The 12,099-nt window shown below is 42.0% G+C and overlaps 1 protein-coding gene across 1 annotated transcript; it reads right to left on the reverse strand.

The window, feature by feature from the left end:
- Positions 1-7,431: 7,431 nt before the first annotated feature.
- Positions 7,432-8,131, reverse strand: LOC104527107 (interferon alpha-2). The gene is given in 2 exon segments (XM_010170728.2): positions 7,432-7,995; positions 7,997-8,131. Coding segments are annotated over 2 exon segments (699 nt in total).
- Positions 8,132-12,099: the final 3,968 nt, after the last annotated feature.

Raw genomic sequence — 12,099 nt, forward strand, 5'->3', positions numbered from 1 at the left:
GTTTTGGCCAGTGGATTACACTAGTTTAAGTACTGGTGAACCAGAGCTCCTAAACACATGCTTCCAATTAATCTTAATTGGAAGAACACACTCCAGTACTATTGCCTTCAGTTGAAGTAAACTGGGCTGTCTGGGGGCTGTGGGGCTGATGTGGTGCAGTACAGGTCTCCCTTATTTCTCACTGAGAGGCACAGTATTTGCACAGCACTGGCTGGTGTTTAAGTCCAGTGACCAAGGCTGCCAGTGAGAAAAGGAAGGCTGTGCAGAGGCAGTGGAGGAAGCAAAGTTGTCTCCACACTGCAAGCAAGTAGCGGGGGAAAGTGTCAAGGTTTTTGTCAAGCCTCTCAAACTGGGCAAAAGAGGAAGCAGAAGCCATGCCAGCTTAATGCCTCTCACACCCTGGCAATGTTGTAAAATCAGCAGAGACTCTGGCTTTTAAACAGGTCCTGCCTTACTGGAGCTGACCTGCTAGCGTCATCTAACAGAGTAAGTCACACCAAACACCAAAGTTCTTGGCTGCTTTAGGATGAGGAAAGGTGTACTGGGTGAGCCAGCATCGTGCCGCTAGGGTCCACCTAACAGATACAGGAGTTTTAGCTTTACAATTTCATCAGGTGAAAAAAGGATTAAGTTTGGAAATGCTTGTGGAGGGAAGAAAATCCCAGATAGTCTGTTTAGCTTTGGCCATTTATGAGTGATCTTGTACATTTGCCATCTTCCAAGACAGTTCAGCTCCAGTGCAGGCAGGAGTATTTCAGAAAAAGCAGATGGATAGTGTTTCTTTGACACTGCCCTGCAGCTGGAGCAGAACAAGAGGAAGGGTGAGGGAAGCCAAATAAGCAGCTTGTCCAGACCTCCCACAATATCACTTGGAGTAGATATGACAGCCTTGCCCTCTCTACTTGTCACTTTCTGGGAGTGTTTGAGGGAGTGGGTCATCTGCCCTCTAGATTGACCTTTGTACTCGCAACTAGCCCTACAACTCTGTGGGAGTATGTTGATTTTTGGCATTTGTCATTTTCAAGCATTGATCTCACAGACTATGAGATAATACCCCAATCCCCAAGCGGAGGTAATAAAAAATCTACTGACTATGCTCTCAACATAGGGATAAAAATGCAAACCATTGTCTTTCTGCAATAAACATTCCCTTTTTTTAAGTATTAGCCATTACCAAGTCACTCATAACAGAAGTTGTGATAATAGTTTCTGACATTTTCTAGGACTTTAATGGTTTGCACAAACAGTGACTGTTACCCTGCTATGGGGAACTGGGAAGGAGAGGGAGATGTGCCCTTTTTTTCTTTTTTTTTTAAAAAAAGAGAGAAAATGAAGGGTTTAGTATCTCAAAGTACTTCTAGTGACCAGTAATCAAGTTGAGCATAAATCTGTTTTAAATACATGGGAGTAGCTGTGATTTAATGCTTGTTGTGGTGGTTTGACCCACAGTGGGAACATGTGGTCCTGCATTCACTCCCCCTACCCAGTGAGATGGGATTGGAGTCACAACAAAGGGGGCACAGATTAGGATGAGGACAGGGATGGCTCACTCACCAGTTATGGTCACGGGCAAAACAGACTCAATTTGAGGAAGAAAAATCAATTTAATTCATTGCAAACCACCTGAGTAGACAAAACAACCACATCTTACAACACCCTCCCCCACCCCTCCCTTCTTCCCGGGCTCAAATCACTTTGCTCCCAATTTCTCTACCTTCCCCCCCAGCAGCACAGGGGACAGGGAATGGGGGTTTCAGTCAGTTCACCTCTGCTGCTCTTCCAGGCATGAAAGTCCAGGAACAAGATGTTCCAACATGAGCTTCCCATGGAGTCACTCCCCCATGGAGTCATGGACCTCTTCAGGCTCAGCTCCCGGCTGTGGCATGGGGACATCCATGGGCTGCATGAGACTTTCCCTCCATTCTGGGGGTCCACTCCCCGCTCTGGCTTGGGGTCACAATTCCATCACACTTGCCCTCAGGTTCAACTTCTCTGCTCCAGTGTGGGTCCTCCATGGCCTACACGTGGGTTTTGCTTTGAGGTTGATCTCCATGGGCTGCAAAGGGGACTTCCTTTGTTTTCTCTTACTCCATCAGGTGACCCGGGTGTGTGGCTCTGTCTCTCCTCCTCTTCCCTCTGGCAACGAAGCTCTCCTCTGTCTGTCCATCATTTGTTTAGGCTGATCGTCCTCTTTTATTTTGTCAGTCACCTCTTCCCAGGTACCACACCTTCTTCTTTTCAGGACAGTCCTTCCCCTCACAAATATGGATTCACAGAAGCTTTTCTCTAGTGCTCATTGGCCCAGCCTGGGCTGGCAGGGGTTTGCTTTTAGAGCCAGGGGAGCTTTTTTCGCTCTCATAAGGTCTCCCTTCCCCCACTACCAAAAAAAAAAAAAAAGGCTTTTCCCCCCATACACAAACAAACCCAAACCACTTGTCCTGAGGAAGTGAGTTCTCTGCAAGCAGCAGGGGCTTATTTTTAACTATACAAAAATTATAATCACAAGAAAAGATTTGTTACAGCCAATGTGAGCTTTTCGCAAAAAGTAGAGACCACAACTTAGTCCACCTCGAACTCAAAGAGACTCAAAGCAAAAGTACATTAATTGCTTAAAGAGAGAGAAACTTTTTTAAAAAATACTTTAAGTCAAACAGGCTTCTTTTTTTTTCTGGAAGAAAAGCTTTCTGTTTTATATAAATATGTCAGTCAAGATATTTTCTTTCTGGGAAAATGAACTGTAACACACATTACAACGAAGTCCAGAGGAAGTTGTGTAGGTTCTGGCCTACCAAGATAAGAAACTTGAGGAATACAGTTGACAATGAGTTACAGTGAGTAGACATGGTGGTAACTGATGTAGATTTTGACTTTGTAAATGGATTGTCATGGTTTAACAGTTATTTTGTAGAGGGAACTGTTCACTTGCACACTTTCAAAAGCAGATTATATTATTTGCTTAGAAGATTGAATTCTTCATTACTGAAGGTAATAGTGGTTTTAGGATCCTAACTGCAAGCACTTGGGCTCAGAAGCTTGGTCTTCAAAAATGAATCAACCTTGCAGCCTCTTGTGGAGAGAACTGAGGCAGGACATGAATTTCTCTGTGCTCATCTACTTATCACTTACCATTGCTTCATCCTTAGCCTCCCCGAATTTAAAACAGAGGGGCTGCCAGTTCAACAATTTTAATGTTGTACAGAGAGAAAAGGGATTAATCCAGGACACATTCACATTTGGAAGCAAGGTGGACTTGGCGGAGCGTTGCTGCAATGGGGAGGCCCCATGGCAGCACAGCATCTGCCCTCCAGTTTGCAGAATTGGCTGTGGCACTGACAAGTCTGCAGGCTGAGAAGAAACATTGTCCTTGCTTTTTCCCTGTCAGAGTTTGCTCCTCTAGGAACCCTCAGCACTTAAAAAGCCTTTGCACCTTAACAGGTTTTCTTGGTGTCAGTCGAAGTGTGGGAAACACTGATATACATAACTCATCTTTGCCTATATGAGGATTAGTAGGAACTTCTTTTGACATTAAAAAGCACAGTCACCTTATTGGAAAGTATCAAATAAAATCTTACTTGCTTTTTTCACCCATGTTTGCTTTGCATTAAATTTCTAAAGCTGGGTAAATTAATTTTGCCAGTCAAAACTGAGAACTGACACTTTCCTTTAAGATTTATTCTGTATCTTTGTCACCCTCATTTCTTGGTCTCCGCCCTGGTTGCTCCCTAGAAGGACCCATGGTTCCTCCACAACTGGGAGTGGGGAAACAGTTTAGGGCCACTTCTGACAAGGGGCAGGCTGGGTTGGAAGGGGTGAGGACTGGCAGGATGCAGCAGTCGTGGGTGCCGTCTCCCCATGAGCAGTTCCTGATTCCCACCCCAGTCCACACCCCTAAACCCTGATGTGAGCTGATCACCTGCTAGCTCCTCCACAGCCACCGCTGTAGCTTCCCTAAGGCTGCTCTGAAGGCGTTCACAGCTGTCCTTCCTAGCAACATGGGCTAAACTGGACTGATTATTGGAAGAGTTATTTCCACAGGCTTTTGTCCTGTTTTGCTTTGGGTTTTTTCTCTGGTTTAGGCTAGCCTTTTTTGTTGTTTGTTGTTGTTTTTTTCTTTCCAATTAAAAAGTAAAGTAAAGCCAGAGCTGACAGAACAGGCCAAACCCATGGAAGAATTGCTTTGGAAAGCTGTAGTTAACTGTGACTTGTAAAAATTTTTCCCAGAGTAAAGTCTGGTGTAAGCATTCTTCAGTTCTGCTGTAGCTATTCTGAAGTTTCATGTGGGATACAAGGCGTTTGACCCCAATCCCATAAATCCACTCCAGAATACAGATTGCAGAGATGAAGCCTGGTGGCTTTTAGTGCAGTTTCCCAAAAAGTGCAGCCCAGCACATGTAAGCAAGGTGCTGTGAGAGCAGCCGCAGCTGTGTCTGGGACCTGTGCTGCACAGCACTGGTGCATGAGTCTTCTGAGAAAATTTATGAAACTTTTTGGCCTACAAGGAGTCCCATCTTGGAAAGATTTTGTTTCATCTATGTTAAATTTTTGACTATGTTAAATAGTGACCTCACATTCACTACTTTATTAATTTCCATTTGAAAATAATGTATGTTAAAACTATATTTTGCTACATTTGCTTAACTTCTAGAAAAGTCCTAACTGGAAGAAATACCAGAGCGTTTCAGTTAGCCAGGGACATAATATATAGCTGACCTGGTAACAGGATGGTGATAAAATACAGGTGGCTCAACAATGTTACAATGGCAAGGAGAAGAGGGAGGATCTTCTGACTCTTCGGCTCTCTCCCTTTACTTTAAAGACTCTGCACCTTTCTTTAAAAAGTAATGATAAAACAAAGATATATTGGTTTGTTGTTTTCTTTATCCTTTTTGTTTGTTGAGCAACTGTGTCTGTTCCAGTGTCCTCATCTCTCATCTTTAAATGAGTCTTCTAGACATTGTCTCAGTACAAATGACTTCTGTTATTTCACAGCTGGCCAAAAACTGAAATCAAATGCTGATTCATGAGCTCCTTCCTATCCATCACCTCTGGGATATTATTCTTGCTTTCAAGAAGAGTTCATTTTTCTTTCAATTCCCTTCTGTGAACCCAAGAGCAGCTTACTGATAAGCAGCATGCTCATAAGGAGCTGAAACACTGTCTTGCCAAAATGCATGTACATTCACCTACAATTCTTACACTTCTCTATAATCTCACTTTGCCCTCTAGTGCCCATACTGTTTTTTTCATGCACTGCGAAGTACCCTGTTGACAGAAATATGTCAAAACTTGTTTTTATTTGGCCATGAGATTTTTAAGGATAGTTATGAACTAAAAGAAAACTTAACGGTATGAGAGTTTCTGAACAATTAGTGGGCCATGAATTAACATATTCCCACTGCAGGCAAGTGAAGCAATAAAACTTGGGATCCTTCATGAGACAGCAGCTAAAAATATTTCATGCTTTTTCCAAGTTTCAGTAAAAATGATGCCATTTCAAGGACAGTTTACTGCACTGCAGAAGCCACCTAGGATATCAGAAAGAGAAAGCTAAGTAGGCTGAACCTCCTTTTATTGTACAGGCTTGAAGAAGTGCAAAAAACAAACAAGCAACAGAAATGAGATTTGAAACAGTTGTGCAGTGGGACCATTTCAAGTGCTGTTGGTTACAAAGCCCAAGAAATACACTTTTTGCCGTAACATTTGTGGCAGGGTGTCACCAGGTGGAAAAATGGCTCTGATACTTTTGCTCTATTTCTTTGGACTTTTCTGTTGTTCTGGATCACGGTGAAGCTGTTGGCTGGTTTTATTTCTGGTATTGCAGCTTCAGACCAGATACCCATGTGCATCATCACTTCTTTAGCTCGCATCCGTGAGTGGTAGAGTATGTACACCCTGCAAAAGAGACCTGTGTTATAGATATGGTACCTGAGATCTACTGTACTATTGCTACTGTTTTTACCAGACAATTTTTTTGTTTAGATGTACCTTTTTATTATCACCCCTTTAAATAATGCTCTACTGGATGGCTGGAGATCAGGGAAAGCTTTAAAGTGGTTCCTCACCTGATGCTTAAACCACCCTCTAGAAATTTCAGACCTCTGGATCTAACCTCACCCTCTCTTGGGAGCGACTGCCATGCACCCTATCCCCTCCTTCATGCCAGACCCAGCAGCCTGTGTTGAATGTACACCAGCCTTGGCCACAGGAAATAGCTTTTTTTTTTTAAGTTGATGGTTTTTTAAAAAAATTTTTCCAATATTCATTAGGTATCAGAGCCTGGATATAACTCTGTTTTCCCCCTTACTAACATACAGCAAGTGACTAGGGAAAACACAAGCATTTGAAATGGAGTTACGCAGGGACAATTTCCCAAGGGTAAAATCTGGCTTTGACCTCACAGAATGTAGTGGATTTTTACTCTGTTGCAAGTTTTAAAGAATTCGACTATATTGCAATTATTACTCAAGACTATGTGGTTTGGATGGGAAATTCATTGGTATACCAAGGACTATTTATATGTTTCTGAGGATCAATTTGTGAGCAAAGGGAAAGAGGCGGAAAATTTCATGCAGGGATAAAACACAGCACTGAATGGTGATGTTTGGGATTGCAGTAGCCAGGATGAATGAGTCCATGAGCAAGTAGCATGTGCTGTGGGCAGATGTGGCTTTAGGGTACTTTTATGTAGAGAAGTTAATTCAAATAAGCTTGTGAAAGAAGTTAAAGTGAGTTGGAAACACAGCAGGAAGGAAAAAAAGCCTTTCCCCCAGATAATTAGAGCAGACAAAGATACTTCCATTAAAAGTAACAATGTCCAACTGAGAAGTTACTGCAGAAGCCATAGATACTGCAAACAATACCCTATGTAGACAAATCCTTCTAGAATTACTTTAATTCTTTGAACAAAGCAAATGTTAGAATGACTCGAATGTACAAAGGGCATGCAAACTTTTAAAGAATAATGAATGGTCTCAACTTAAGCCAGCCCCACTTAAATTAGCAATATAGTACTTTATTTTTGACGCAGGCCCAATCAGTACAAGTCTAGCAATTCCTGTAAGGCGAGGGATGTGTAGTCCATTCACAAATATATGATTAGCTATACCTAGGTGAAATAGAGCAGCACATTTTCTCAGCAGAAAATACCATAGGATGACACTATTTGTCGTAAGATTACAACCCCTTCCTGGGGAGTAACCCTCAGTGAAAAGTCATACAGATTAATTTACAGCTAGTGTAGACACCTGGCTTACCAGGGGAAAAATTTACTTACATTGAATGATGCATTAGATTTGCAAAAATATATTTCAACATAGTTATTTAAATACAATCAAAATTAACTAGAATCACTGCCACAAGCTAGATCATAGAACAAATAACAAATATAAATATTTTTAAAGCTAAGTTATGCTAGCTCAAAATCTTTGTACCTTAGTTGTTAAGCTTCCTTATGACTTTATCAATCAGTTGAAGACATCTCCTCATTTCTGCACGGCTTATCTCCCAGGAGCACAGGTTGTGTTGTTTGTCTTTAAGAAAACAGTCTATTTTTTGGAAGTATTTTTTCAGTTTCAGCCTGTTGACTTCTTTACTCCAAAAGTAGTGGGTCTGCTTCTTGATTACACATGCCTCCAATTGCTCAATTTGCTGATAAAGTCCATTTTGGAATTGTTCTAAAGTTGTCCTATCCCAAGCAGCCAGAGTCAGATTTTTGCTAAAGATATAGAAGATGTGTTGCAAGATCTCTTCAATGGCCACTTTGACAGTTTCTTTCTGTCTGGGCTTTAGAACCTGCTCAGGAAATCTGAAGAACATTTTCTCTCTTAGACATTGTTGAGGAAACTTTTTGCCCATTTTGTCCAAAAGTTGCAGGCTGTTCTCGATCACTTTTCTTTGCTGTAAAGGAAAGTGATTACACTGAAGACTGGAGATGGTGGTGGTGCACAACACTATGAGGCCAATTTGTATCAAGCCAAAAGTGTTCATGATAAACATAAGCTCTTATGTTCCTCCTTTCCTATGTATAAACTCTGAGAGACAGGCTGGGATGCTTTGAAGGTCATTCACAGGCTCCTGTTTCTTCAAAACAATGAAATTTAATTATTCTGTAGGAGAAGTTTTCTTTCATCATTTTTTGGTTTTTAAGGTTTTCCCCCTTGTGTATGCTTTTGACAGTTACCACTTTCATTTTCTGCTTTATGACTTCATTGTCATTTTTTTGCCACTTTCTTTTTATTTCAGCTGGATATTAGAATGTTATATATATATATTAGATTATCTATTCCCTCTTCTTCAAAAATTCTACAGGAAATATAATGAGAATTTGAAAGAAAATGTTACAGAAATATCCTTAGTTTCTTCATATTTTAGCAGAGGAAGAACAAGTTGAAATAAAATAACACTCTTGATGACAGGTCAGGGACCTGCCATCATACTACTGCCATCCTGTCTCCTCAGTGTGATTTATACTTCCAAAATTCAGTTAAGTTTTCTCTACCTATTTTCATTCAAGGAAAATATTTTCTTTCTCCTCACCTTTATTTCTCTTGACCATTTAGACTCAAAGGACAGATGTCATATCATTAAGATATGTGTATGTGTGCATATATATGTGTGCATTATATATATATATATATATACACACACACTAAAAAAATGTATATGCATTAATATACTTATGTGTATTTTAATAAATAAACTGCTAATTAAATGAGGCCTTGATCTCACTTAGAGACTGTAAGTGCCATGCTAATACAAATACTCACACTGGAACAGGTTAGATACTTGGACAAAATACTCTCTCCCCCCCCCCCAGTATGAGTAACTTAGCAATAATGAATATAAATTAATTAATTAATCAATTGCAGGACTACCTTTGTGTTTAGCGCATAGATATTGGTGAGGCTATAAAAAGTCACAAATTAAGCTGAGCACAATTATTCACATGTGCAAACTCCTTGGATGCTCTGATGCTGCTTAAGCCACCTTGGATTGGATGTACTGCCAGTGTGGGGAAAAAATTAATCCCTTATCACCTATGATGGTATTAAATAAAACTGAGTAAGAACAATCAGCGCAGGATATAAAACGCATAACGTGAGAACAAATCTTTTCACTTGGTGAGAATATTGATTACTTTGGCAAAACTGGCCTGAAGTGAATTATTGTGTTAGATCTAACACGGCCATAGAAGTGTATCACTTTTGCAAAAATACAGCTGTAGAAGGCAAACACATTGCATATTACAGTCATCATTAAATCCATAAAAACTGTATTTAGCTCAAGAAAAATATTTAATAATACTGCAGATATTTCCGTAAATTATACATAAGTATTTTTTTCCAAACTATAATCAATACAAGAGCTTAATCCTTCTACTGATTTAAACAGATAAACTTCACATTCATTGTCTCTTGCAGACACACAAGTTCTTTCTTTCCTCTTGCAAAATAATTTTTTACATGTTTCCCTCTCAATGAATTAAATGCCTGTGAAAATGGTGTGTTAATGGTCAGCAGCCAGGATAGTACCAGTCAGGATGTACCCCTGAGGTAGTGCTTGTGGCACAGAACAGGGGATAAAAGAAAAATGCCCAATTTTTCTAAGCTTGAATCATGGTGTTTCATTTCACTGTGGATTTAGCCAGGAGTCCGAGCTAGCTCAAACCCATTCACCAAAGTAGGCTCCTGCAGGTTCTAACGGAGCTCTCACTGCTTAGAGTCAGAAGAATTCGCCTTCAAGATCTCTGCCAGCAGGTGCAGAGACTGGCCTTCCAGGACAACATCACCTCCTTTGATTAGGGCCTCCTTTGGCTGCCTGCATGTCCCCTTGCTGGCAGCTAGTCTGAGTATCCCCTTTGTTGATGGTCTTCTCATGTACCGCATTGTAAGGATATTCTGCAGGAAAAGTGGGCAGGAATGAGAAGATAGTGGCTTTGCTGAAGACAGACCCCCCTGGCAGGTGGACTTTTCCTCAGAGACTTCAGTAGGTTTGGATGGGGAGACACTCTCCTTCCATTGGGCGGGATCCAGTTGCTGCTCCAAGCAGATTACATTGGGAGGACCCTGATTTTGCCCAGTCCACACTTGTGTTGGAGGGGTGAACCCCACTCATTTCCCTGGGGTGAGTCCCGCTTCCCTGCAAGTGAAACAAGGTCTAGGTCAAGACTTCCCCTTCAGTTCAATCTGGCAAGAAATGTGAAGAACAGTAAGAAAGGTTTCTAAGCATATCTACAGCAAAAGAAAGACTGGGGAAAACACGGGCCTGCTGCTGAATGGTGCCTGGGACCTGTGATGACAAATGACATGGAAAAGGCCAAGGTACTCAGTGCCTTCCCTCTGCAGTGTTTATTGGTAAAACCAGTTTTCCGGAATCTGAGGTCCCCGAGACCCTAGGGAAGGGCTGGAGCAAGGAAGGATTAACCTCAGTGGAAAAGGACCAAGTTAGAGAGCACTTCAACAAACTGGGCATACATTAAGTCCACGGGGACAAGTGCTGAGGGAGCTGGGCGATGTCATTGCAAGACTACTCTCGATTATCTTTGAACAGCCCTGGTGACTGGGATAGGTTCCTGAAGGCTGGAAGAAAGCAGATGTCACATCTGTAGACCTGGGGAACTACAGACTGGTCAGCCTCACCTCAGTCCATGGGAAGGTGATGGAGCAACTAACCCTGGAAGCCATTTCTAAACACATGAAGGACTAAAAGGTGATCAGGAAGAGTCACTCTGATTTATGAAGGGGATAATCATGCCTAACCACTGTGATGGTCTTCTACAATGAGGTAACTTGCTTGGGTCTGAGGGGACAGAGGAATACCTCAACTTTAGTAAGGGTTTTGACACCGTCTCTCATAACATCCTCAAAGAGAAGCTGTAAAAGCATGAGTCAGATAAGTGAACAGAAAATTTATTGAAAAACAGCTGAAAAATAGGGTGCAGAAAGTTGTGATCAATGGAGTAAAATCCCAGCTGGAGTCTGGTCATTGATGTTTTATCCCAATCCGGTCATTGATGTTTTATCCCAAGGCGTAAGACTAAGACAAATACTGTTGAAACTCTTTGTGAATGACCTGAATGGAAACTAAGAAATGCCTTGTGTGGTCAGAGGCAGAATGGAGTCTCTGTAATGCAGAGTGAATTTCTTGGCCATGCTGACCTTGCCTTTGTTTCTTCCTGGTTGTGCAAAGAATTCCTCCTGGGCGACATGGTGGACAAACCCCTGCCCAGCTCTCCACACACTTCTCAGGCCCATCCGGGGTCTCCACCATGTCTAGAGCTAGTATGACCTTTCACAGAATCACAGAATGTTGGGGATTGGAAGGGACCTCAAAAGATCATCTAGTCCAATCCCCCTGCTGGAGCAGGAACCAAAACGAGATCACAAAGGAAGGCGTCCAGGTGGGTTTTGAATGTCTCCAGAGAAGGAGACTCCACAACCTCCCTGGGCAGCTTGTTCCAGTGCTCTGTTGCCCTCACTGTAAAGAAGTTTCTTCTCAAGTTTAAGCGGAACCTCCTGTGTTCCAGCTCACACCCATTGCCCCTTGTCCTATCATTGGGCATCACCGAGAAGAGCCTGGCTCCATTCTCATGACATTCGCCCTTAACATATTTATAAACATTAATTAGGTCACCCCTCAGTCTCCTCTTCTCCGAGCTAAAGAGACCCAGCTCCCTCAGACTGTCCTCATAAGGGAGATGCTCCACTCTTTTAATCATCTTGGTGGCTCTGTGCTGGACTCTCTCAAGCAGTTTCCTGTCCTTTTTGAACTGGGGAGAACTGGACACAATATTCTATAGCCCCATCCCCCTTCAAATCTAGTTTAAAGCTCTCCAAATGAGCCCTGCTAATTCCAGCCTCCTTTTGCCCCTGTGAGATAAGCCTTCCCCACGTTTGAATGTCCGGACTGGTGCCTTATAAACCCAGCCATTACCAAAGAATCCTATTAAAGAATCCAAAACCCTGCCTGAAGCCCCAGTCTTTTAGCCACTCATTTATGGCCTGAATTCTCCTATTCCATCCCACATCAGCACCTGAAAATGGAAGGACAGAAGAGGAAATTACTTGTGTCCCAGACCCTTTCACCAACTGTCCCAAGGCC

Source organism: Antrostomus carolinensis, unplaced genomic scaffold (assembly GCF_000700745.2).
Source record: "Antrostomus carolinensis isolate BGI_N321 unplaced genomic scaffold, ASM70074v2 scaffold6206, whole genome shotgun sequence".
Taxonomy (NCBI): domain Eukaryota; kingdom Metazoa; phylum Chordata; class Aves; order Caprimulgiformes; family Caprimulgidae; genus Antrostomus; species Antrostomus carolinensis.